The following is a 26,832-nucleotide window of genomic DNA, read 5'->3' on the forward strand; positions in this document are numbered from 1 at the left end:
GTTTTCTTTAGTGTCCTGATGTCGTCCAGTAATTAGTTGCAGTCATAAGTTCATGAGATGTGATTGGATGCCATCTCTCCATCAAAACAAGTAAACATCACATGGTGTTTATTGGATACAGAGGTCCTTGGGACATTTATGCCAGATCAGAACATTCCTTTTCCACATCTTTCAGTTTCACTGTCATGTTTCTCCTTATTCTTTTTCCTCTTCAACATTTTTATTATCTTCACATTCAAGGTTTAGATTTACAGAAGTTGATGGTTTTCCTCTTGAGGCTGCTTTATGTGATGCACTTGCTCTGCTTTCCACATCTGACACATTTCTGTTTATTCATTGTAAGAGAAAAAGAGTTAATTGCAGCAGTAGCTCCTTCGGCGGCTTTATCTATGAAAGAAAATGATGAACTGAGCTGATTCTAAAAGGATGAAAAGGAGAAGAAACTGTTAGATGCAACACATTGTCAGCATGTAGCTCTGTCTAGGAGAGAAGTAGGATTAAAAACACTGAAAGACAACATTAAAAGACAGGATCCAGTAGTTCGTCTGTAGAAGGAGAACATGGAGTTATCAGCAGCAGTAGCTCAGCGATGCCCCCTGCAGGAAGGAAGGTGTCACAGCTCAGTGATAAAATAAGGCATTTAATACCTTATTTTAACCCAAGGACATCTTTGATACCATAAAACCGATATTGGTAGAAGAAAAACAAACAAACAGTCATGTGAAAATGTTGCCATACCGCCCAGCCCTAATTTGTATATTACAGAAAATGCAGTGGGATGAACATTCAATGTTTAAAATGTTTTTTCCTCTCAACTGTGTGCTTAGTAAACACTTTGAAAGATTCTGTTGAAGACCTCAGTTCATCAAATATATCAACATCAACTCCAGAGGAGCTTACATAATGGTGTTTGCCAAACCTACAAAATTACCAATAAACTCACCTTCTTGAATGAATTTGAAGTAATAGTCATCTGTCACTGGAAGTCAAACCCATTTCTGGACTTCCTTATATTCCACTTGCACCAGCATTTTCTTTCGACACAAAGGATGAAAGTTAAGCTTGGACTTTAAAGACATGTACACGTTACAAAAATATGAAAAAAAATAAAGTATTACTTAGAGAAAACGTTCGCTCAGAAGACCGGTTTAAACTCAAGCCAAGCTAGCTGTAGTCCTAGCTAGCTAGCAGAGCTAGTGTCCAGCTCAGCTAGCAGCTAGCTTGTTACAGAACAGTTTAGCTAGTAGTCTAGCTGAACATTAGTAGTGTGCAATGCCAGCTTTTTTTAAAATACACCATTTTAGGCTATACATACAGACACTTTGAATATGGGTAAAACATTAAAATTCTAATTTACCCGATGGTTAAATTTTAGCAGAGGAGGGATCTTCAGTTTACTGAACTTTCCATCAAAGCAATGCAAAATAAATAAATAAACTCAATTACTTTTATCAAATTTGTCAAACCCCTCAATTAAAAGCATATTTTCATTGAAATGCTGTTCGTTTCTGGGCATTAATCTTACCTTTTGCAATTAAATTTGTTCTCAGTGTTGCTCCACATTGGAAAAGATGGCGTCTCCTTCGACCAAAAAAATTAAATAAAAATTAAATAAAAATTGGGTGACGTGAGGGCGAGGCTTAAATTAAACAACCAGTTAACGCTCCAGTCCAACAACGTACATATGTCAGAAGGTACACTGGCAATGTTATTTTATTGCTGTGTATTAATACAACACCTACACTATTTAATTAATACTACACCTAAGATTTTAACACTGGCATTTTTGCTGTGTACAATTATGAGTTTAATAAATATTTTAGTTGAGTTTTATTAGTGATATTCACCAAGCTTCTGATTGACTTTCTGAAGAGAACCTTCTTCCTGCAGCTTTTTAAAGGCCTTGGCAGCCATCTTTGTTTCCCACCATTGATTTGTAACCTTCATGTTATGTTATGCATGTTAATTTTCCAACAACATGCTGGTTCCATCAAACCCTCAGCAGATGCTTCACAAACAGCAAACCACAAAGAAGGATTTTCATCAAAGCAAAACCCATAGCAGCCATATTTGTTTCCCACCATTTAACCCCTCGACTCTCGGCGGAGCATCAAAACCTCCCAGCACAGCAGCAGCCAAACGCTTTGGCCTTCATCATCATCATCATCCGCAGCAGCTCCTACCTTTAGGTGTCTTGGTCCGCCGCTCCAGTTGTCTCACCTACCTTTGATGATCAGTCGAACAACTTTTAACTAGATTTAAAGCCTTAGCAGCCATGAATTGCTTAGAAATGTGGATCTTATCAAATATTGCACTTCTTGAATCTATTTCTAGAAATATAGTAACTTTTGGAGTGTTACTGAAAAATAGAACTCTGTTGTAACTTAAGATTTTGTTTGGCAAAATTCTTTATTCATACACAACGAGTACAGAGATCATCCCCAGCTTAACTTTGTTTATCTGAATTCCAGTTAAATTTTGAAATCTCTGAAATGTATTGAATCATATGAATACCTGACTGAAATATTAATGGAATTGCCCACTGATGTACATCAATCCTAACATATGATTACCCTTGTTGCTGTTTTAGTTATTGCTTCATCATCACCATTTATTCCTCTTTATCAACATTACTTTGTATTTCCATTTTGAAATCTGCCTCTACAGAGTTGCACTGTTTGTGCTATCTTTGTTTAAAGTTTATTTTATTTTTTTAAATCCACACACAACCACAAGCCTTGGCAGGCATATTTGTTTCACCATTTAGTTCATCGACTCTCAGCGGAGCATCACAACAGCAGCCAAACGCTTTGGCCTTCATCATCATCATCATCATCATCACCCGCAGCAGCTCCTACCATTAGGCGTCTTGGTCCGCCGCTCCAGCACCTGTCTCACCTACCTTTGATGATCAGCTTGATTGCAGAGATCCTCTCAGTTCCTTGTCTGCTGCGCTGTTTAAACATAAGAAATGTCTTCATAACTACATCAGGGGGAATAAACAACCTAGAACAGCGTATCAGAAATAAAACTCACCTGAGAGTAAGCAGCCACCTGCGTCCACCTGTCACTGTGACTGAGACTCCACCAGGTGCCTTAATTAGGCGCCAAATCACAAAGTCTCCGCCTACCTGTGACGTTACGTTCGTGACTGATCCGACTCTTTTGAACGGCTCTTCATCCTGAACTAGGACTCGACTCTCTGTGGCAGCTGTTTTTTTTTTATTCACGACTTTGCTCGTTTTAAATTATATGTACACACGTTAACAGCTATTATTATTTTTATTTAATTTGAAATTATATGTATTTAGTGGGAAAATAAATATAATACAAAAAAAAAAGGTGGAAGAGGATTGTTGTCCACTTTTTTCTTTTATTAAATTTTTTTGTGTTATTATGTTTCTATATTATACATAAAAATTAAAGGTTACTGATGGACACCCTTCTAGTAAAGAACTACACGAGTATTTGACATTTAGAATTTAAAATGTTATGAAAATACATACATAACCATTTTTTCTGCAATAGCATACTGTGGTTGTACTTTGCATCCTTTAAATAAATATAAATTTTACCTAATTATGATACATTTAAATAAATTTGGGAGTTTCGCTCAATTTCTTTAAATGAATATAAAACGTTATTAGCGATAAACCAACTATAATAGTGCATTACCACCAAATACTGGACTGGAATGTGGACATGAAATCAGGTCAGTAACTTATTAGCAGTAAATGAAATTATCTATGTTTGATTTGTGTTTAACAAAAATAACTTGATTTGACCTTTTATTTTACTTACATCACTTTCAAAAATATTTTAATTGTAAATTTGATACTTTAATTCTTTATTTATTCTATTTTATTTATTGCTACTTTTAACTATCTTCTTTCTGATTTATATGATAATGCAAATACATAAAAGTATAATTTGCTGTTTCATGCAGACTTCAGTTTATCATCGTCCTGATTCATGTTTACTACTTACGTCAAGTGATTTAGGTTTAACCCATTAAAGTGTAATTATTTTAGTTTCCAGTTTTCCCTTTTTTTTCTCCTACATTTTTCAGTCTTATCAGTCTTTCTGTATAACTTATACCACAGGCTGCAATACTATCAGAAGCAGCTACATATTTTTACATATAAATGATAAATGATATCATTCTGATTTCAATCCACTTTAAACTACATCAGTATTGATACTAATTCTACCATAAAACTGTAGTTCTTTTCTTCGGTCCTACATTTTGACACAGAATATAAACTGCTGCTCCAGTATTTCCTGATTCTTATGGAGAGTCAAATACATAAATAACTTATGAAATACTTGTTAAAATGTGTCAGTAATTTATTAATATTGGGACTATATACAGAATATTTTTTTTGAATATAGAATTAATTATATTTGCATTAATTACATATTTTGACTTTGTTTAAAAAAACAGATAAGGACTATGATCATTTTCTTGAATGTTTCAGTTTCCATCTGAGCTTGAAAGTAGTTACTCTTGGGTTTTGCAGCACATCCTGTTAAAGTCAATTTTAGCTTTGTGTATATATATATATATATATATGTTATATATATACATATATATATATACATATATATATATGTAATATAATATATATATATATATATATATATATATATATATATATATATATATATAGAGAGAGAGAGAGAGAGAGAGAGAGAGAGAGAGAGAGAGAGAGAGAGAGAGAGAGAGCGAGAGAGATGTGTATAATTTATGTGTGTTTATTATATTAATATATAACTGCAAAATATATAACTGAGTATATATATCTCATCCAGTTTGACTTCAGTTTAAATAGTTTTGGTTCTGAATAAATATGTGCAATCTGACTGAAAGGTCACGATCACTGTGAATAAATGATTAAAATGAGATCTGAGCTGCCTCCTATTCATTATCTGAACCTCATGGGGGGGAGGGGGCTTTTCATAAATACGTTCATCAAATCTCTATGTTTAAAAAGGTCTGCACAAACATTGTCTGAACGTCTTGTGGAGATTTTTATAAAACGTGGTTAGGTTACAGAGCTATGCCGCCATAGGCCCTCCACATGGTTCATCCCTTCATTCTCTCCATATGAAGTTATGACAGTCGTGTGTCATGACGGCCTCTAGTTCTTCCTGTTTCATTCACTACGGCCCGTCTCACCCGGTTCGAAGATTTGGCAGAGAATGGAGGAAACAATTATCAGAGACAAAGCACTTCAAACATACATTTATTTATTACAATTGGGATTCCAAAGGGAGACAAAGACTTCTAACGTTACCATACAGCTCATGTATCGTAAACTCATCTGCTCACAGACAAAGGAAGTTCGTTCTCCCATGTCAACTTCAACTGACCTTTGATTAATAGCTCATGTGTTTTTTTTGGGAGTCAATCAAGATAACATCAAGAACCATTAACAGGCTTTCAAACCGTACACCACTCCGAAAGGTTCCCCGATAAAACTCCGGTTCTGGTCTTCTACCACAGCTTGAATGAATTCATTGTTTTCGAGTGGGTCAGCAAAAAACACTTCTGTAAACCGAAACCACACCCTTACTGATAACAAGATAACTCTGCGGCTTTAAGAAAATTACATGTTTAACACAAAAATTATTATGTATTTCTATAACACATATCAAAAGAGATGGGATTAAATGGTTATATCTGAATTTCTAATTTCCTTTCCTGCTTAAATCTATATTGCATGATGGACATTACTGAAAAAAACAACAAAACACACAAAGTAATTTAACTTATAAACAATAGGCATTTATATGGTCTAACCCAGACTGTGGTGGCGGTAAAGCCATTTGGTTTGTTCACCACAGCTTGGTTGATGTAACTCCTTGAGATAGAAGTGTCGATAATTACCTCTTTGGAAAAACTTATAGACTACTGAAGGGAATAAGCCTAAATTTTATGTGAAACATCGGTTCTACCTTGATTGGTAGTGATGGTGAGATAAGGCCTCATGAGGCGTTGAACCACTTCAGGAAAGGCTTCATTTGCACATGAAACCACCTACTGGCCGAGAGCAGAATCACAGTCACCAAAAATAAAGAAGATTTCCTCTAATTTTATTCTCTAGGTACCTCGGGAATTACCATTAATAAGTAATCATAATATTATCATAATGTATGTTATGATTATCACATAAGATAAGATAGAATATTATGTATAAATGTATACTTAGTACTTACTAGTCAGAGCCCTGTCTACACCTAATGCTCATGGAACTGGAGAGCTCTTTCAGCAACAGACTACTGCAACCCACATGGTCAATAGAGTACCTGTATAAGGCCTTCCTCCTGGATGCTCTCAGATTTTATAATCTCTGCTTTCTCTCCCATGTGTTTCTTCATGTGTCTATTTAATTCGTACTTTGAGAAAAATCTTTTACTACAAGCATAACACCCAAATGGCTTCTCGTCAGCATGGACTACTATGTGTTGTTTAAGATGTGCATTGGTGGAAAATCTTTTTCCACACGTAGAACAGCCAAAGGGTTTGTCACCTGTATGGATTCTTGTGTGTCTTTTTAAATTTGACTTTTGGGAAAATCTTTTACCACATATATCACAACCAAAAGCATTCTCTCTTGTGTGGACTCTTATGTGTTTGTTTAAAAGTGACATACAGGAAAATCTTTGACCACATGCATCACAACCAAAGGGTTTCCCTTTTGTGTGAGATCTCATATGACTATCTAAGGCTGTCTTGTTGGTAAATCTTTTACCACATGCATCACAACCAAAGGGTTGCTCTCCCGTGTGGGTTGTCATGTGTGTTTTGAAATATGACTTTCTGGAAAATCTTCTACCACATAAAACACAACCAAAAGGTTTCTCTTCATTGTGGATTCTCATGTGTGTTTTTAAATGTGTTGTAGTGCAAAATCTTCTACCACATAAAACACAACCATACGGTTTTTCTCCTGTATGGATTCTCATGTGCTGATTAAAACTTAACTTTCTGGAAAATCTTTTACCACAGACATCACAACCAAAAGGTTTCTCTCCTGTGTGAATTTTCCTATGACTAATTAACTCTGACTTTGAGGAATAGTGTGTGTCACATATATCACAACCAAAAGGTTTCTCTCCTGTGTGGATCATCATGTGTCTTTTTAAATATGACTTCCAGGAAAAACATCTCCCACATAAATCACACCCAAAAGGTTTGTCCTCTGTGTGGATTATTTTGTGTGCTTTTAAATTTGCCTTGCTGGACAACCTTTTATTACATACATCACAAACAAAAGGTTTCTCTCCTGTGTGGATTATTTTGTGTGCTTTTAAATTTGCCTTGCTGGACAACCTTTTATTACATACATCACAAACAAAAGGTTTCTCTCCTGCATGGATTCTTAAGTGAACTTTTTTAATTGGACCCACATTTGAGTCCCCATCTTTAATGTTCACTTTTATACAGTCAGCTGAAGGGCTGATTGTAAAATCTCTGACTTCTGTTAGCTGTTCATTATAGTTAGAGAATGGAGGTTTCTCTTCATCCTCTTCACTTTTCATATTAACAACATTTGATGGAAACCTGGTATCTTCAGTCTCCTCCTTCAAATTGTCTTGCTCTCCTTTCTGGCTGCCACAGATTATTTCACCTTCCTCCTTAATGTCGAGCAGCTCCAGCTGATGCTGGTCCACATCAGGATTGTTTTCTTCAGGGACCTCTTCTTTAATGTCAGCATGCAACACTGAAACACATTACATGCATTATGACCAAGTATATGTTCTGTTCCGTCTCTTCCGTTCTGTCTCTCTTCGAGGTCGGTCGTGTTTTTTTCTCTCCTCTCCAGCTTTCCCCCCCCCCCCCCCCTCCCCCTCCCCCTCTCCTGCTTCTATGTCTTATCTTTCTGAGCACTTTCTTCATATCACCTGAACTCTGAAAAACATGGATCTGGTAAGCTGGTCTCTCAATGCTACTGATCAAATTTTTTCGACGGGTAGGCAGCATAAAGGGGGACCCGTCTGGTCCTGATTGACTGATTTTGTGGGATACACCCTACATTCCTGGATGGAAAGCGGTGTGTCTTTCGACTTTGTCATTCCTGGACGTTTGAAACGTTTGCATGTTCGGATTCAGGATACTTGGATTTCTACTTATTGGATTTGGTGGATTTTTGATGTATCAGCAAATACAGCAGATGTCGGTAGCCATTTGGCCTTGATCAGGCTGCCGGCTGCATATGACGCGCTAACTAAGGCGGTGAATGGACAGATCTGGAAGGTGGAGGAGCAGAGCCGAAAGCTGGCTGTGCTGGTACGCAGACTGCCTTTGGTGGTTGAACTCAAGGGGAGATGGGATAAAATCTGGAAGTGAAGCGTGGAAAAACATAACAATTTGGAATATTGGATTTCACCATTTGGAGCCAGCAAAAGACTTAAAGCTGACGGGAAAGTCAGTGCAGCTTGTCTCATAACACATAACATATTTGTTATGAGACAATCTCTCTACTCCTGGATTGTTATGGCTAGAGAGCTCAGAACTCTCCCCTGCTCCCTCCTCGCCCGCTGACATCCTGTTATAGGATAAAGTATGAGTTATGTTTTTTCCCTCCCACCTACCTTTTTGTTACCTCTATCTTTTCACAGAGTAATGGCAGCGCCATGTGGGCACCGTGTAAGGCGGTTCCTTGGCAGCAAGGCCTCAGTAAATCGTCTCCCCCTGAAATGTTTGTGATGTTTGTTTGTTTATGTTATGGCGATTAACCTGAAACAACAATTTCCCTCTGGGATTATTAAAGTATTTCTGATTCTGATTATATCTTGACAATGGAACAAATATGATAAAGGTTAGATCCAGAGACAATTGTAAAAAAGCTAAAGAAGCTATAAGTAAGATATTTACTGTAAAATCAACCTAAATCATTCTCATTTCTCACCTGGGATGGAAGTAACATTCCCTATAAACAATCCTCTCAATCAACAATGTCTTATTCATGTTTGTTTCCTCTCAAACCTAGAGGTACGGTCCGGAACTAAATCTGTTCAGAGTGTAGCCCGTGTTTACTTCCTGGTTCCTCAGCCAATCATATGAGAGTTCCCAGAGTTCCCAAAACTGAGCGCAACCTTTGGTATTTTATTTTGGCAAAAGAGCAGCAGACTGCCAACATGGAAGCCAGTAAGAGAAGCAGAACAGAACTAGAACAGAATACAACATATACCAATCCTGTGTAAGTAAAACATTAAGAGCTACTTATAAAGAAAAAAAAAAGTTAAACCATTTTGATCTACTTGATTGTGACGCTAGGGGGCGCTGGTTTGCCTTCCATAACCCCTGCAGCAGTAGAGCAGTGCAGAGGAAAGGTTTTTCAGCAGACAGCCTTTGATAAACAATATTCACCTCATATCAGATTTTTATAGCAGTATTAATTATTAATGCAGATATTGCTTGCTTTTAAAACATTAAGCATGGACGGTAAGATTTATTGAAAAAGTTGTAAGATACCCGATATCCAATGAAATTAATTTCATTCATGATAAAAATGTTTTTATGAAAAACATAACGTTGTCTCCATAAACAGTTGTTAGATCATTTAATCTTATGGTCTGTACAGTTTTTTTCCTCTTGGGGCCGTGAGATTGTGTATTTTGTGCACTTGACGGGAAATATGTTTTTCTGGAGGAGTCAGTGGGAATTTCATTCCTGGTTTTAAACATAACTAAGAAAACATTTTAATTACCCAAGTCTTTAAGATATTTGATTGAATGCAGCATTACTCAGATGACGTCAGATTACTAAATTTACACTACAGGCAGTGCACCGGCGTCAGAGCCACCTTGTGGTCGGACAAGCTGTGTAGAGTGGTGTATAACAACAAAACACTGCTGGTGTTATTTTTTTTACATATTTAATGTTATTTTTAGATGTGGTGCTCCATACCTCTATACAATGAGTCAGATATGGAATGACAGATAAATAATTTAATGTGCAGAGTGTTGACAATGTTTTTTACTTTATTTAGAAGCACAATACTTTTACATAGATTTTGTTTCATGTATTTTATATGTAGTTTGTGATCCAGAACAGCTCTTAAAAATGTAACTTCATCAACTCGTTCCACTAGATTGTCGTCTGTGGTCATTCTACCATCGTCTATTTTTCTGTTACCGAAAATCACGAATTTTGTTTTATTCCAGATTATTAATAGTTTATATTAAACCACACCAGGGCTGCAACTGATTATTTTAATAATCGATTAATCAGTCGTTTATTTTTATGATTAATCAATGAATCGTAATCTACTACTCTTAACGATACTCCTTATCGATCCGGTATTTTATCAGTACCATTATCAATATTTATTTTTTAACTAAACAAAAGGTTAAAAAAAATTAGAATGATCATTAACTGGTTTATTTTTTTACATATTTGGAACAAAAGCAAACAAATATATTTTATAGAAATAGCTTAATAAAAACAATATATAAACAACTTTATGTATAAACAAATGGCTAAAACACTTGAATAAAAAGTATGTTGTAGGAGAGAGGAATATCAAGACTGACATGAGAAAATTATTAAAAACACTAAATATGCTAAAATAACTCTATAAAATAATTTCATGTATTAAATAATATTTTACCTGAATCCAAACTACATTTATACATGTTTTTATACTATCAATTTTAACCAAGAGACAGCAGAGGCACCCAGAGTGGATGAGGTGAATAAATGACAGAGGCTGTGTGAATCAGTCACAGGGAGGATCTATTTAAGTCTAGCAATCTAGAGACAAAAATAAATTATTAGCCGCTAAAGTTTATGTTTATCATATATTTACATCCCGCCTTGCCATCTAGTTGAAGCTTTGCTGACGCGTGACTATTTTTCATTGAGGAAACAGACGAGTCGGTCGTGTCTCTGACTTCAGCTCGGCTTTAGCTGCAACACGGGAAACAAAGAAAGTAAACACAGCCTTACTGTTGATAGGAGCAGCAGTTAATGGAAAGCTGCTATCAGTCTCCTCCTTCACCAGGAGCTGCTCTCCTTCCTGACGGGCCCCGGGTTCCTCCTGTTCCTCCTTTATGTGGAGGGGCTCTGACTCCTGCTGCTCCCCCTCAGGACTCTGTTCTTCAGGAGCCTCTTCTTTAACATCTGCAGCAAACACTGAAACACATTACATGCTTTATCAACAACTAGATCTGGACAACGTTCCAACCATGCCAGCAGACTGGGAGCTCCACGCCGCTGTGCGCCGTCCTGGTGAACGCTCGCTCACTTCATAACTCACCTCAAGGACTTTACTGCTGAATAACTCCAAAATATAACAAGCTTCTAATTTGTGGAGGTTTTAATAATCACCTTTGTTGTCCATCCAACCAGTTAGCCGATGAACTCCAAAGCCTGATTACCTCTGTGGATCTGATACAGTCAGTGAACGCCTCCACGCTCAAACATGGACACACACTAGACGTCATACTGTTTCATTGTCTTCCTGTGTCTACTTTAGAAACACATGACACCTGCATTTCTGACAATCTGCCCATTATATTTACTTTTACATCTTCATTTCCTGCTAAACCATTTTCTTCAGCTTGTAGCCGTCGTATCATTTCTTCCTCCACAGCTGATGAGTTTTCTGCCGTCTTTTCAAGCTCTGGTTTTTATGCTCAGGCTGAAACGACGTCTCTATGCCCAGAATAATTTATTTCCTCTTTCCATAAATAAATTTTAAAGAATAAAAGTGGGTGGAGGAAAAAAATGACTTGTTATAAATGGAAAGATGAAATGCATAAAAGAGTTCAAGAAAAATTATCACTCAAAAAAAGTGGTTTTAAAAAATGTGCATTAAAGCAAAGAGGTAAAATGCAACAGTTAAATCAGAGCTCTCTTACGCATTGGCCGTGTGTGACACACGCATCTCACTGACTTCACATGCTCACGTGGCATTTCTCACACATAAAAATAACAAAGCACATCTGATGATCTGTTCACAGCTCTGTCCTCCAGAGCTCAGTCTAAACCTGCTTTCTGCGGAGCTGTCATGGTGCAGCTTTGCCTGCTGCATCATGGACATTTCAGGACACTCTCAGCCTCCCATACAGCTCCACTAATCACCTACACCTGTCAGACAGTAATCAAGCCAGGACTCTTTCCACCTGTCATCACTATATTAACCTCCCTCAGTTAGCTCTTCCCTGTCCGTTCGTTCTGTTTACTCCTGTTAACTCCTGCTCACCGTATCCTGTTCTCGTCCAGCCAAAATTCCTTTCATTCTCCGCCTGCCTGCTGTGGTTTTGGTCCTGCAAGTCTTCACCCAGTCATGTTGCTAAATCCTGCTATGGTTCTGATTCCAGGTCTCCACTCTGCCGTGCTGCTGGTCTTGCTACCTCCGTGCTCCGGCTCCGTCCTGCCTGCCAGCTGCAGCCACTAACAGCCTCCTGCTCCAGCATGGTCTGAACTCTGGATCATCATCCTCCACTATTCATCATCTTCAATGAACTCACAAAAACTGAGCTCTATGTGTGTGGTTGTGTTCGGGTTCATCTAAAACATGACAGGAGCTGTTTCAGCTTCTTTCACAGCTTGTGGCCATCAGTAATTATTCCTGCTGCAGTTCGTGTTAACAGAGCAGCAGGAAGAGCGATCAGAGTTATGAATAATTTTGGTCTTAACCAGTGGTGAAAGTAAATCGGTACCGTCCGGTACTGCGTACGCAGGAGAGAAGGGGGGAGAGCGGCTGCCAGATAAAGCCTTCATTCAGAGTAAAATTACGTTACATGTAATTTAGGTGCGCACTTTTAAGGGTCATTTTAAGGAACTTGTAACATCAGGGGCTACAGTTCAGATCCCCATTCCTCCTCTTCCCTCTAAAGGAACCCTTTACAGTCTTTATTTGTGCTTTTTTCCCCACTGTTTATCCTTCGCGCACAGCGCACCAACTCACCGCCTCAAACCAGTATCATTACGCATAAATTATGCTTATACTAGAGATTACCAAAAAATGTGTTTTTTTCTACCGTCACTTAGGAACCAGACAGACACAGCTACTTGAAAAGCTTCACCTATACTCATCTATTCTGGCGTTGCAATGCATATAAAGTGCTATATTCCCTATGGAATCTTTCCTTTAAGACTATTAGTGGGCTAAAAGTGAAGCAGAAAGTCATCATTTCCTCCGGTACAACCACAAAGAACTCAGAGACCAACTTTAAACTCAGCCTTTGGTGCGTAATTGCGCACCAGAGCGCCCTGCGCCATAGAGGAGATTTATCTGGTCAACACGGAGACTGAGATAAGAAACCTGTCAATGTAAAAGGTGATGATGATGGTTATAAACTGTAACAGGCTAGAAGTGTGCGGAGCTGAAAAGAGGAAAACATCAGCGTGAACTCCTGTGTGCTTTAAGTGTTGCAGCTGAGGGGAAGATGTTGGACCATATGGGCTTGATGAAACTCAGCCTGATTCACCAATGAGGTTATAGATCTATACTGATGTAACTATACTGATGTGTTATGAGATACATGGTTGCCATTCAATGTGTGTCTGAAAGGTCAAACGGGGCTCTCAGGTACCGGCTGGGTTGTGTTATGAGAATCCAGTACTGAAGCTGTAAACATCCCTCTGCCTTTTAGATTAAATACAGTAAAATATAGCTACAGTTTGAAGAGTCTTTTTATTCCTAAAGAAGTCTACAATAGAAACACTGCATTGTCAGATAAAATAACCTGGGGAGACCAAGAACAGGTCTAGTAACTAACAATGATAAGCAAACCCATAGATTAATGTGTAACTGTGTAATAATATGGTCAATAACTTAGAATTGGTTTATTATTACATTCGGTATTATTTGAACAGTTGTGGGTTTCTTCTATTTAAACCCACTAACTTAACAAAAACGAGTTAACAGGTTAGACGGACCTCTTCCAGGGTCCAGTCAGCTCCGCCCCCAGCCGCACCCTCCGGAAATTAACATAATCTCTATCTTAATTTTTGAGAAAAGTTGAGAGGTCTAGTTAAATATTCAAATAAATATGTATTTGTTGCTGGTTAATTGATCAATTATAAAATGTCTTTATTATTTGGTTGCATTTAATGGTCCAGTATTTATTTTACTGCCTCATTTATTTGTTGAATATATCCTGAATTATGGCAGAATTAGTCCTCCATAGAAACAACCAGAAGAAAACATGCCACCCTCTTTCTACACCAGATAAACAACAAAGCGTTGTTCGTGTTGTTTTTGTCTGTGGCAGGCAGACAAGAGAAAACTTCATGCTGAACAGCGCTACATGGTAGTATTACCTAGCTTAGCATGTAGCATCACAGCAGCTAATGCTAGTTTAGCCATAGACATAATATAAGAGTAGACGCGTCATTGGGCGGGTTCTGTCTATGCTGCGATGCGTCAGAGCGTCCGCCATCTTAAATGTGGCAAATCTGCAGTTACTCAGTCACTTAGAGAGACTTTAATCTCAAAATATACTTTTTATTTGTAACATTTTTATTTTTGTAATATTACAAGTTTATTTTCGTATCCCTTTAGCTTCATTCTCTTGAATTTATTCTCGTAAAGAATAAAAATAATTAAAATAATCTAACCTGGCCCTATTACTCCAGGAGTGAAATAATTCTGCAAACTGTGACTATTCTGGAAATGTTCCCTCTTAATTCTCATAATATGAAATTTTTCTCATAACATTACCACTGTTGTGTTTTTTCTTTTTTTACTTTATTGTCCCAGGTCTTTTTTTCTCATATTAGTAATTTTACCTCTTTAATGCTCCTCCAAAAATTCTGTTCCTAAAGGTTCACATGTGATACGGTTTTATGAAATAATGAAGACCACAATGTTTAGATTTAACAAACTGGTCCTTATATTCATAACACATACACACACACACACATACATACATATATTTTTTAGAAAGATATAGATATGTATAGACAGTTATAATCTTGACCTATAGTAATATATAATCACACAGCTATTTATTTGGCTTATTTATAATACTTGAAAATCTATATATGCACATCTATGTCTAAATAAAGTAGTCTGTACTGTATGCAAGCTAAAAACCTTGAAAAAGAATGGTCTTGCACAGCTTTTTACTAGTGTTGCCACTCTGCAGCTTTAGTGTGTCCAGTTTTGCAACATGGTGCAGCCTTAGTTTATAGAAGGCAGATACAAGTAGTGAAATCAGCCAGAATACATTTCCATGCAGCACAGGAATGAGGCATCTTCTCTGATCCACGTTCACTACAACAGAACTCAACTTTTTTCTGCCACATACAATATGGCGGTGACGTTGACGTGCGAACCTGCGCCCAACGATGCGTCTACGTATATGATGTCTATGAGCTTAACATGCATAGACATAATATAAGAGTAGACGCGTCATTGGGCGGGTTCTGCCTATGCTGCGATGCGTCAGAGCGTCCGCCATCTTAAATGTGGCAAATCGGCAGTTACTCAGTCACTTAAACAGTATCAGAGGGACTTTAATCTCTGAATATACTTTGTATTCGTAGTATTTCTTTTTTGTAATATTACAAGTTTATTTTCGTATCCCTTTAGCTTCATTCTCCTGAATTTATTCTAAAGAATAAAATAATTAAAATAATCTAACCTGGCCATATTACTCCAGGAGTGAAATAATTCTGCAAACTGTGATTATTCTGGAAATGTTCCCCCTTAATTCTCATAATATGATGTTTTTATCATAACATTATCACTTTTGTGTTTGTTAGTTTATTTTTACTTTAGGACTTTTTTTTCCTCATATTATTAATTTTACCTCTTTAATACTCACCCAAAAAGTCTGTTCCTAAAGGTTCACATGTGACACGGGTTTATGAAATAATGAAGACCACAATGTTTAGATTTAACAAATTTATCCTTATATTCATAACACATACACACACAAATATATATATATATATATATATATATATATATATATATATATATATATATATATATATATATGCGTGTGTGTGTATTTATTGCAGCACAGGAATGAGGCATCTTTTCTGATTCACGTTCACAATAACAGAACTCGACTTTTTTCTGCCACATACAATATGGCGGTGACGTTGACGTGCGAACCTGCGCCCTATGACGCGTCTACGTATATGATGTCTATGTTAACATGTAGCAGCACAGCAGCTAATGTTAGCTTAGCATGTAGCAGCTAATGCTAGCTTAGCATCTAGCACCACAGCAGCTAATGCTAGCTTAGCATGTAGCAGCTAATGCTAGCTTAGCATGAAAGCACCGCCAGGTTTAGCCAGTTTTCTGGGGGAAACCCTGCAACGAGTTGTGATGAAGAGGAGGAATCCATCAGCTGCTGAAAACGGCTCCTAAACTTTAGTTCCATCCTCACAGTTAGCATGAAGAAGGAAATCTCCAAACCTGATGGGTGCAGCAGAACTCTGGGCTGGAAAACATCCCCCATCATCGGTGTCTCCTCTGCTGCGTCCTGCCGCTCTTTGAGCTCCTGCTTCCCTCCAGTTTCTCCGCTGTGCCTCCAGCTGCTGGACTTCTTTCCAGACTTCATCACCTGCAGCAGCTGCTGCTCTCTTTCAGCTTCTGGACTCACAACCAGAACAAGGACAAAGCCGTCTTCTTCTTCTCTGGTTCGGTTGGAGAGCAACTTATTGATGTGCATTACCGCCATCTATCGGAATGGAGTGTGGATCGGGATGCTACATTTTTATTCTCCCTTAAAAATAAAATAAAATAAAACTACTACTACTACTACTACTAATAATAATAATAATAATAATAATAATAATAATAACAATAATAACATAAGTACAATGTACGTCCTTTCCATCAATTTTGTTTTCTTAAGATAAAACATTAAATAACAAAAATATTCAGAAGTAGAAATTTTGTCCAAAATATCTTGCATATTTAACTGTAATTTCTTTCCTTGTTTCCTTAATTTTATGTCTTTTACTGAAAGGCGTGGTCAACAACACACAAATAGCGCAGTGAGCTTTCCTACTGGTCCACTAGTCCCTCTGTGTACACAGCAGAGCGCTGAACAGACTGTCTAATATAAAAAAATCTTATTACAGTGAGTTTTGACAGCATTCTTTTTGTGACATGTGATCGGATAGTGGTTTTGATTATACATCTTTAAAATGAATTCAATACGATTTGGTCTTTCTTTTACAAATTAAATAAATTAGAAAAATAAATACAGAGAGCAGTCAAAATTAAATATTAGATTACTTAACAGCACCCTCTGGTGGTTGATAGAAAATAAAGCAAGCCATGTCATGTCGTCATAGAAACAACTAACTGACAAACTAACAAGTACAACTGACTGAATTAATCTATATATATTTCTTTACAAGCAGACGTTCACTACTCTCTGCCACATACAATATGACGGTGACATCAAACCTGCACCCAATGAGGCGACGGTATAACTACTTCCAGCTTGTTCGTGTTCATCTCATAGACATGCCCTTTATCTGAGAGCTAATGCAGACTCAACAATATAAATAGTTTATTATAAAAGACAAAGAATAAAAGATAACAGTGATGCCGGTCCTGAGAAGAACTGATGAAACTGGGATTACCCAGAGGGAGGAATACTAAAAAAAATCCGAACACAAAGTAAAAGCACCTCCTCTATGTGTTCCCCAACAAACCTAGCCTAACACATATCTATTTTTTCTCTAAATTCATTGATAAATCCTTTTTTTGTCCATTTGCAGCTAAACTTCTAGCATTCCGCCGTAAAATGATCAGTTTGTCCTCTCTCTTTCATTGGGCTCTGCTGAACATTGCAGCTTCTGCATAACTGAGATCATTTACAGCTTCGACTTGATGGAAGCTGTCATACATGCTCCTCTCATCCTGAAACTCCAACTAAACAGAAAGACTTTCCACTCTCTCTCCTTCCACTCCTCTCATAAGTCATTTTACTCACCTCTCCTCCCTAAATGCTACTTCTTATCTTCTCCAGATCTTCCCCCACAGGAATACCTGAAATCACTCCTCCAGTTACTTTAGCCTCGCCCAACACTTTGAAGTCTCTCACCACCTCTTCACAGATATTCAGTGTTCAACACTTTATTTTTCTGCTCCTCTGTTCCAACAATTATTACAGCTAAGAGACTTAAAGACGTTTCCTCGTCTTCCTCCTTAAATCTTAGAACTAGTTGTACTCGTCTCTTACAACTTTTCTGTAGAGTGTGTTACCTTCATCTGAGCTGCTGTCTGACAGATGCTGCTGATGGAGTCACTTTAGATTTTACATTAATTAAAGGTGCTATAACGATGTAATACCTCTAAACCGGATGGAGAGTTAATACTGATGTTCAGCATTCTAGTATTTTAAATCAAGTAAGATGTATCCTTTAACTTTTTTTTTCTTACTTTTAAGTTTTTTGCTTTGCTTGTTATGTACTTTTTACACAATTTCCAATTCTGACTGTTATAGGCTCACTGTGTTTTGAACATTTTCTTTATTTGATGATTTCATAACCAGAAGAAAGGATTGTTGTGGAACATTTAATGGCGTATGTAACTCTGATCATAACTGGTCTGGATGCACCTGCATAACTTTCCCGTGTGAAAGCAGCTCTCATGCTCACAGATTTACTGTGTTTCCACATCAAGGACACAGAGACCAGCTGTTAGATAAGAACTGGATGGTACCAGTGGCTGCAGGGCTCGGACTTTCCCAGATGAAGGCTACTCCCACTTCCTGTCTGACCCAGAATGTAATAAAGTGAAGTGTGCCCTTTTCCTCTCGCTCTGTTTCCTGACTAAATCTGCATCTATCTGTAATTAATGAGCAGCACAGTTTCCTTCTTAATAAAGATTAAAACCCACCACAGTTCAAAGAAGGATGTTGGGAAAATATCCAAAAAAGGTTGGAAATAGATGAGAGACTCGGCTTATAAAAATATACGATAATATTACAGTGGAATGCAGGAAGTCTGTTTGCTAATGGGCAAGAATTTAAAAGGTTTACAGGAGACCTGATTAATGCCTGATCTGGATTCTGTGTTTAAAGGATCCAGCAGTAAAACAATCAGGGAAGGGAGGAGGTTTTAGAACATTTATAAAGGTGGAAATAAAGTATCAAATATTACGAAAAGGTTTGGAATATAGAGTTTGTGGAAAAGAAGATAAATGTAACTTAATACATTTTTATAACCCGTGTAAAACATTATTGGAAGAGTTTTTATTTGGAAGGGAAAGTAATAAGATTGGGGGGTTTTACCGCTAATAGTACATTGTGAGAAAAATACAATGATAACAATTTACAAATTATTGAAGAACTGATAGAAATGAAAAAATGTGTATGTATTAATGATGGAAGAGGAGCAAGAATTAATATAACAGGAGCAGAGTCTGTGATTCATTTAACATCTGTGTCAAATTTTTTGGTGAGTAACTGTGAGTGGGACGATGATCACTATCCCATTAAAATCATAACTGGAGTTAAATTAAATGGCAGAAACATGAGAATAAACAGGAAACTGAACTTTAACAAGGCAGATTAGGAGACATTTAAATAGTGTCAAAAGAAGTTGGAAAAAGTAATATCACCTTTATTGTCATTGAAACATACATTACAACGAAATGTGTTCTCTACTTTTAACCCATCACCTTGGGGAGCAGTGGGCTGCCATGTGCGGCGCCCGGGAAGCGTTCTGGGGTTAAGGGTCTTGCTTTTGTATGCACAGAGTGCGTACAGAACGAAATTTCATTGCATACAGCTTGTAAATTGTAGTAAAATTGAATTACAGTATAAGGTGCAGCAGTGATTTAAAAGTAAACAATTGAAATGTAGACAATGCAGGAGAAGTCACAGTGTACAGGTGAGTATTTTTAAAACCATTTGTATGTACAGAATTGATTGTGCAAAGGGAATTTGTGCAAGAATACAGCTTGTAAATTACAGTAAATTTAAATTACATTATAAGGTGCAGCAGTGATTTAAAAGTAAACAATTTAAGTGTAAACAATGCAGGAGAAAGTCACAGTGTACAGGTGAGTATTTTTAAAAACCATTTACAGAATTTGATTTGCGCAGAGGTCATTTGTGCAAGAATGCATTTAGAAACTAAGAGTTCGGCAGCATTTGTAATGCTAGATGGAGATGCAATTATCCAAAATGTGCAAATATGCAAATGTTGTGCAGAGTTTGTGGGTTGTAGTTTATCAGTTCAACAGCAGTTTAACAGTCTTATGGCAGCAGGGAATAAGCTTTTGCAGAACCTGCTGGACCTGCAGGGGATGCTGCGGAACCTCTTCCCAGGAGGCAACAGGGAGAACAGTCCATGGTGGGGGTGTGATGGGTCCCTGATGATGTTACGGGACACACAGCGCTGAGATGAAATGTCTTTAATGGAGGGGAGAGGAGCCCCGATGATCCCTTCTGCTGTCCCCACCACTCTCCTCACGTTCTTCCAGTCAGCAGCACTGCAGCCTCCACACCACACAGAGAGACAGCTGGTCAGAATACTCTCTATGGTGCTTCTGTAGAAGGTCGTGAGGATGGGCGGGGGCAGGTGGGCTCTCCTCATCCTCCGCAGGAAGTACAGTCGTTTCTGTGCCCTCTTCACCAGTGATGTGGTGTTCACAGACTTTTTTCCGAAGTTTGAAGACATTTCGCCTCCTATCCAGAAAGCTTTCTCAATTCAAAATGTCTGGAGTAGTGTTGTGTTGTTTTTTATTTTTTTGGAATGACCATGACCTGCATGACTATCTTCACCAACATTTAGAAGTAAGAGTTTGTCAAGAGTTTTTTGTTTCTAATAGAAAAAATTAAAAAAAAAAAGTTTTTCTTAGCTTTTTTATTAAAAAAATGTAATTAAAATATCTGCAATTGTATTGCTGCTGTTGACTTTATCATCACCTCATTAAGGCTTTGTTCTAACACAGTAATGGTAATAATCATAATAACAACATATTAAAAGAACAAATATTTGAAGCATGTTATTATATATCAGTAATATGAAAATATTAGTCAAGAGAAAACGTTTGTATCTCTGCAGTCTCCCCACCATGAGCTATGTATGCTGTGATAATTTATCTCCACTTTCCCTCTCTCCTGTGAAGCACCTACAAGCACTAGAACTTACACTATTTTTTTAATCAACAAATAGGCCACAAAGTGTAAACTGTGGAGAGGTTGGCAGGGATGCATGTAGAAGCTAGAAAAAAGTCACATTTATAAGTGGTGGAACTACACACCAGCCAGAAATCCTCCTCTTCCTAGCTGGCTCCATCTTCTATCACCTCTTCACTCTCTTCAATCTCTAATTGTTGATATCTGAAATATACATTTCAGATGGGAATGTCTTGAAAATATCTTAAGTTGGAGCCCCCATACAAACTAATGGTATAACTGAGGTAAGTTAGACAAGTCAGAATATAATTACAGATATCTGTATTTATATTTTGCCTAGGTAAAATATGAATAGAGATATCTTGATTAACTATTATGTTTAGTCAAAAATCTATTTAAGATGTCTGGAATGTAAGTGAGTTGACGCTGACTTTGTTAAAACGGCCTGCCATACAGTCCAAACAAACTCTCCGAAGCAGGCTCGTGGTACGGATGGGTGGTGAGGGTTCTGACGTCACCGTTTTTGGCTCCTCCCCTAAACGAAGCGAGCCTCGGTATGCGCTCTGTGGAAACGCCCCCCACCGTAGACATTACATAGTTATATGTCTGTGTTCTGGACACACGCTGCGAAGCCTCGGTCACCTCATAACATCCCTGTTTATTACCGACCGACAAAAAAACACAAGAAGAAGAAGAAGAGTGTTGGTGAATCAGAAAGAGAGCAGCAGCTGCTGCAGGTGATGAAGTCTGGAAAGAAGTCCAGCAGCTGGAGGCACAGCGGAGAAACTGGAGGGAAGCAGGAGCTCAAAGAGCGGCAGGACGCAGCAGAGGAGACACCAATGATGGGGGATGTTTTCCAGCCCAGAGTTCTGCTGCACCCATCAGGTTTGGAGATTTCCTTCTTCATGCTAACTGTGTGGATGGAGCTAAAGTTTAGGAGCCGTTTTCAGCAGCTGATGGATTCCTCCTCTTCATCACAACTCGTTGCAGGGTTTCCCCCAGAACACTGGCTAAGCCTGGCGGTGCTTTCATGCTAAGCTAGCATTAGCTGCTACATGCTAAGCTAGCATTAGCTGCTGTGCTGCTGCATGCTAAGGTAGCATTAGCTGCTGTTGTATGGAAGACCAATCCTGCCACAATCAGAATACGTACAGAAATAAACAAATGAGTCAAAAAAAGAAATAAATACTGGGCGAAAAAGTAGCTAAAATAAAACTGTGACATTAAATATAAACAAGTTATAAAGAGATACAATAAATGACCAGTTGATCAGCTACATATGTTTTCATTTTGATATTTAACTATTATTAATATAGTGCCAATTCATGAAACATGTCATCTGAAGGAGTCCAATTCAATCAGATTATGCAGATTAGGTTAGATTATACAGATTGCCCAAAATAATTCGTATATAAGGAAACCCAGCAGGTTGCATCAAGTCTCTCCAAGCCACAGTGGACAGTCGTCTGCATTGTTGATGGCTTTGCAGCAATCCCTCATACTGAGCAAGCATGAAGTGACAGTGCTTTAATGCATGTTTTTTTTTCTTCAAACCACTTATTTTCAGTCGTCGGTTTTTTTGAAGTCTCTATTATATCTGTATGTATATTTTACAAGTGATTTTTTCCCCTCCACCCACTTTCATTCTATCGATTTATTTACATCCAGATATATTTCAAGATATTTCCCCCCTCAAAAACCACGTTTGTTACATTCAGCCTAGCGAAGGAAGGAGACGGACCAGAACGCTGCTTTGAATCAAGCAAAACTTGTCTATGCAGTGGGAGGGAGACTGTTAGCAGCTAACATGCTTATAGCCATGCTGTCAGTGCACAGTGTTTCTGCTGCGTTTCTGCACAGTCTGACTTCTCGGATTGTTTTTGTGTATCAAATTACATACATTTCATTAGCTGTTACATCATCACTGGTCTTTCTTTCATAAATCTGTCTAAAGGGTAAATTCTCTTGTCAGGGAGTGAGAGGAATCCCAGTAACAGTTTTAATTGAAAGCTGTATAATTAAATCAGATCTAGTCACTAAATGATTCAACAACTATTAGTAATTACTTAAATATTAAAGAAAATTATTAAAACAAAAAAAAAAAAAACTACTTGAAGGAAGTTCTGATAGGAAACTGAAAATGATCAGATTGTGTCTCCGATTTAAAATTTTAGCCAGTATTAGTCTAATATTTCACGATATGAACATTTGGGCTGAAATACTGATATCTAATCATTTTACTGTATATTTAACTTTTCCCTGTTGTATTTCATGCATTTACTCTTGTGTGAATTCAGCTTTACCCTTTTTACTAAGTGCAGGTTTTAAATGTGTAATAAATGTCTTATGCAGTTCATAAAGTTCGTTTATTGGGGTATTTTAATTTAGGAGTAGCTCTTTTTAATCCATTAAACAATTACCAGATTAATGAATTGCAAAACCTGATTGTATCAGGTCAGAAGAGGTAAGCCGACAACAAAGGTGAATATTAAAACCTCCACAAATTAAAAGCCTGTTATAATTTGGAATTATTCAGCAATAAAGTCTTTGAAGTGCTTTGGAGGACGATATAAAACAGCCCACAGGGTAGGAGATGTGGACTGTAAGAGGAATAATTGCTGTTCAAAGCTCCTGTAGCTCTTGGATGGACTGCAGCAGCAGCTGATGGCCTGGTTGTATTCAGTGGCAAACCCACCTCCACAGCCTGGAAGTCTTGGTTGTTCAGAAAGGAAAAGCCAGGGGGAGGAGCTCTGAGAAAGCTGTTATCACCTGGTTTGGTCCAGGTCTCCGTCAGCATGAGGAAATCCAGCTGGTGTGTTAAGATGAAGTGGTTGAGAACAAAGGTGTGATCAGAAAGTGAGTGAGCGTTCACCAGGACGGCGCACAGCGGCGTGGAGCTCCCAGTCTGCTGGCATGGTTGGAACGTTGTCCAGATCTAGTTGTTGATAAAGCATGTAATGTGTTTCAGTGTTGGCTGCAGATGTTAAAGAAGAGGCTCCTGAAGAACAGAGTCCTGAGGGGGAGCAGCAGGAGTCAGAGCCCCTCCACATAAAGGAGGAACAGGAGGAACCCGGGGCCCGTCAGGAAGGAGAGCAGCTCCTGGTGAAGGAGGAGACTGATAGCAGCTTTCCATTAACTGCTGCTCCTATCAACAGTAAGGCTGTGTTTACTTTCTTTGTGTCCCGTGTTGCAGCTAAAGGCCAAAACTCTCTGGATTCATCAGCTTCCCATCAGAAAAATATCAGTTATGTCTGACTCTACGTTCTCCGGTCTGATGAACATCAACAGCTCCCAGTTTCTGATCAGGTTGGTCTGCAGATAGTTTCACCAGAACCACAGAACACCAGATCTCCAGTGTAAGCAGACCAGCGATGACCAAAGTTCTTCTTATTTTACAAAGTGTTTCTAGAAAGACATAAAATCAAATCTGTTGGTGACTGTGCTTATATAGGGAAAAACTAAACTGCTTGGTAATAAGAATAAGAATAAAAATAAGAATTATTTTAGACCTGGGCAGTATGGCAAGATTGCCATATCTAACTTATATAGGTTTTATGGTATTTCACTTTTTTTTCTTCAATAAGGGCCTAATAAGAAAAGAGTAACTAAACTCGATTGGCTTTAAGCGGCATATTTTACTGTTCTAAGGACTTTATCATGTTTTGTCCATATCTAGCTATGCATTCATGTTCAAATACACATTTTGCGAATACTTATTATTGTGTGTGTAGAAACAGGTTGACCGTTCAACATTCGGCTTATTACGACACTTTTCTTTCAGTGTTAAGATGCTAAACCTTTAGGAATTACAAGCTTTTGTTCAAGGCTTCACCTTTTAAGGAATTACCAGCATTTTCAGCTTATTCTTCTCTTCTTAAAGGAAAATTAGCACTTTTAGCTTTATGAGCACCACCCCTTTCTACATAAACAGGGTGGCCCCTCAGATTAACTAGGAGTTAAATCTGGAGACAAATATGTTCCATGCAACACAAGGTAAGATCTTAAAATGTCTTTATTAGACTGATATGCAGAGGATCTTAGGACTGTAAGTTAATTTTGAAAATGCATAACTGTGGACTTTTCATTTTAAACTTGTGGTTTAAGCAAACATGAGGATAAGTCACAGCATCTGGACTCAGATTTGCAACAAAATTAGTTTCAGACAGTAAGATTAACTTTACAGTTAAATCAACTATTAGACTGTTGGTTATACCAGTTGATTGGTTCAAGCATTTAAGTTTTTGCTCCTTGTAGTACAATTAATCATCACTAGCTGAACATTTTTTGGAGTTAACTTTTTCTTTTCAAAAGTCTTAAAATGGCAGGTAAATTTCTCATATGTGTGCAGCACAAGCTGTGTTTACGAACGGCCACCCAGGGACGCCAACTGTTGTGATAGTACACATAGTTTGAGTTATTTAATGTTTAATAAATAACTCTCTGTCTGTTAGGGTAGCCCAAGGGCTGATATTGGGACAATAGTTGAAAGGAATGATTCCAGCACTGATGTTCTCTTAACACCAAACTCTGCACACACATAGAATAAGGAGTGACAACTTCTCTTCAAGTTCAAGAATTTATTAACAAAAATAAATGAACATCCAGAGAACATCACTATATAATGCCGTTTATCTGAATTAACTATATTTTAATCAACAAATCCTCTCTACTAGGCTAGTGAAACTTAACTAAAACTACTAAGCAAAAAGAAGATAAAAAGAAGCTAAACTAAGGAACTATTTACACACAAGAAACAAAATAAAAAATAAAATGGTTGATCATCATCATCAGAATATTTCAGTGAATCCTGGTTCACTGCAGATCTGAGTTAAAGAACCAAAGTTCAACTTGAAGAACATGGAATGAGGTTAAATTAGTTTAACTAATTCAGAACATTTGATATGTGTTTCAACCAACTCACAATGCAAATCCTGACTTAAACAAAACATTATTTAATAAAATTACATTTTAAAGAATGATTTGATCAGTAAAATCAGAAATCTTTAGGACACTTTATTTATAGATGTGATTATTCCTCTGGGAAGCTAGTGGTCGCTGTAGTGATCGGTCGCTAAATGGATTAATCCGAAAATGATACAAAAACACCATTAAATTTACATTATTGTTCCATATTAATGCGGTAATAACGCTCATAGCACTATCAGATTGTAAACAAACTTTATGTTTAAAAAGAACCATATTTGCTTGGTAGCATGAATAATAACTGCATGGGAAGGTGATAGCATTATGCTAGCGGACATTCAGAGCTAATTTTAAAACTCCATAAGCACCATTTTGGTTGTAATGAGCGGATCGGAAAACACAAACATCAATATCCCATCAATGTGTAAAACCCTTATGGAAATAAAATTTGTTATAACCCTAAAAACAGCAAAGCTTGGTTTCAAAATGCTAACGGAGGCTATGTCAGTTAGCTCCATTTGTTTTAAAAACACTGAAAACACATTAAGCAAACAATTCTAAATAAATTATTTGAGAGAGTGAGTTCATTTTCCAGAATTTACAGAGTAATTGTAATGTAGGTGAAGTTTTATCAATGATCTTCAGATGTCCCGTTCTCCTGAAGGCAGCAGGGAGCTGCCAAGAAGCTTACAGAAACACTGAAGAGCTACGATTAATATAGCTACAGTGCCATGCATGTTTTAGTGGTGCAGACCACAGTTATTCTCCAGTGGTTTAAAATTTATACTGTTTTTGTTTTGAATTGTTGCTTTAAACTTTACCCTCAAA

The 26,832-nt window shown here is 37.5% G+C and overlaps 2 protein-coding genes across 9 annotated transcripts in view; both read right to left on the reverse strand.

The window, feature by feature from the left end:
- The window catches only part of LOC110367769 (zinc finger protein 239-like), a 577,202-nt gene that overhangs the window by 185,969 nt on the left and 364,401 nt on the right, over nucleotides 1-26,832 (reverse strand). The gene's annotated exons all lie outside the window — the stretch shown is intronic.
- Nucleotides 5,231-7,841, reverse strand: LOC118560804 (zinc finger protein OZF-like). Its single transcript, XM_036132327.1, has one exon. It carries the CDS (start codon nucleotides 7,543-7,545, stop codon nucleotides 6,298-6,300), a length of 1,248 nt encoding a protein of 415 aa, XP_035988220.1. The 5' UTR covers nucleotides 7,546-7,841; the 3' UTR covers nucleotides 5,231-6,297.

The sequence above is a fragment of the Fundulus heteroclitus genome, unplaced genomic scaffold, assembly GCF_011125445.2.
Source record: "Fundulus heteroclitus isolate FHET01 unplaced genomic scaffold, MU-UCD_Fhet_4.1 scaffold_49, whole genome shotgun sequence".
NCBI classification, from domain to species: Eukaryota; Metazoa; Chordata; class Actinopteri; order Cyprinodontiformes; family Fundulidae; genus Fundulus; species Fundulus heteroclitus.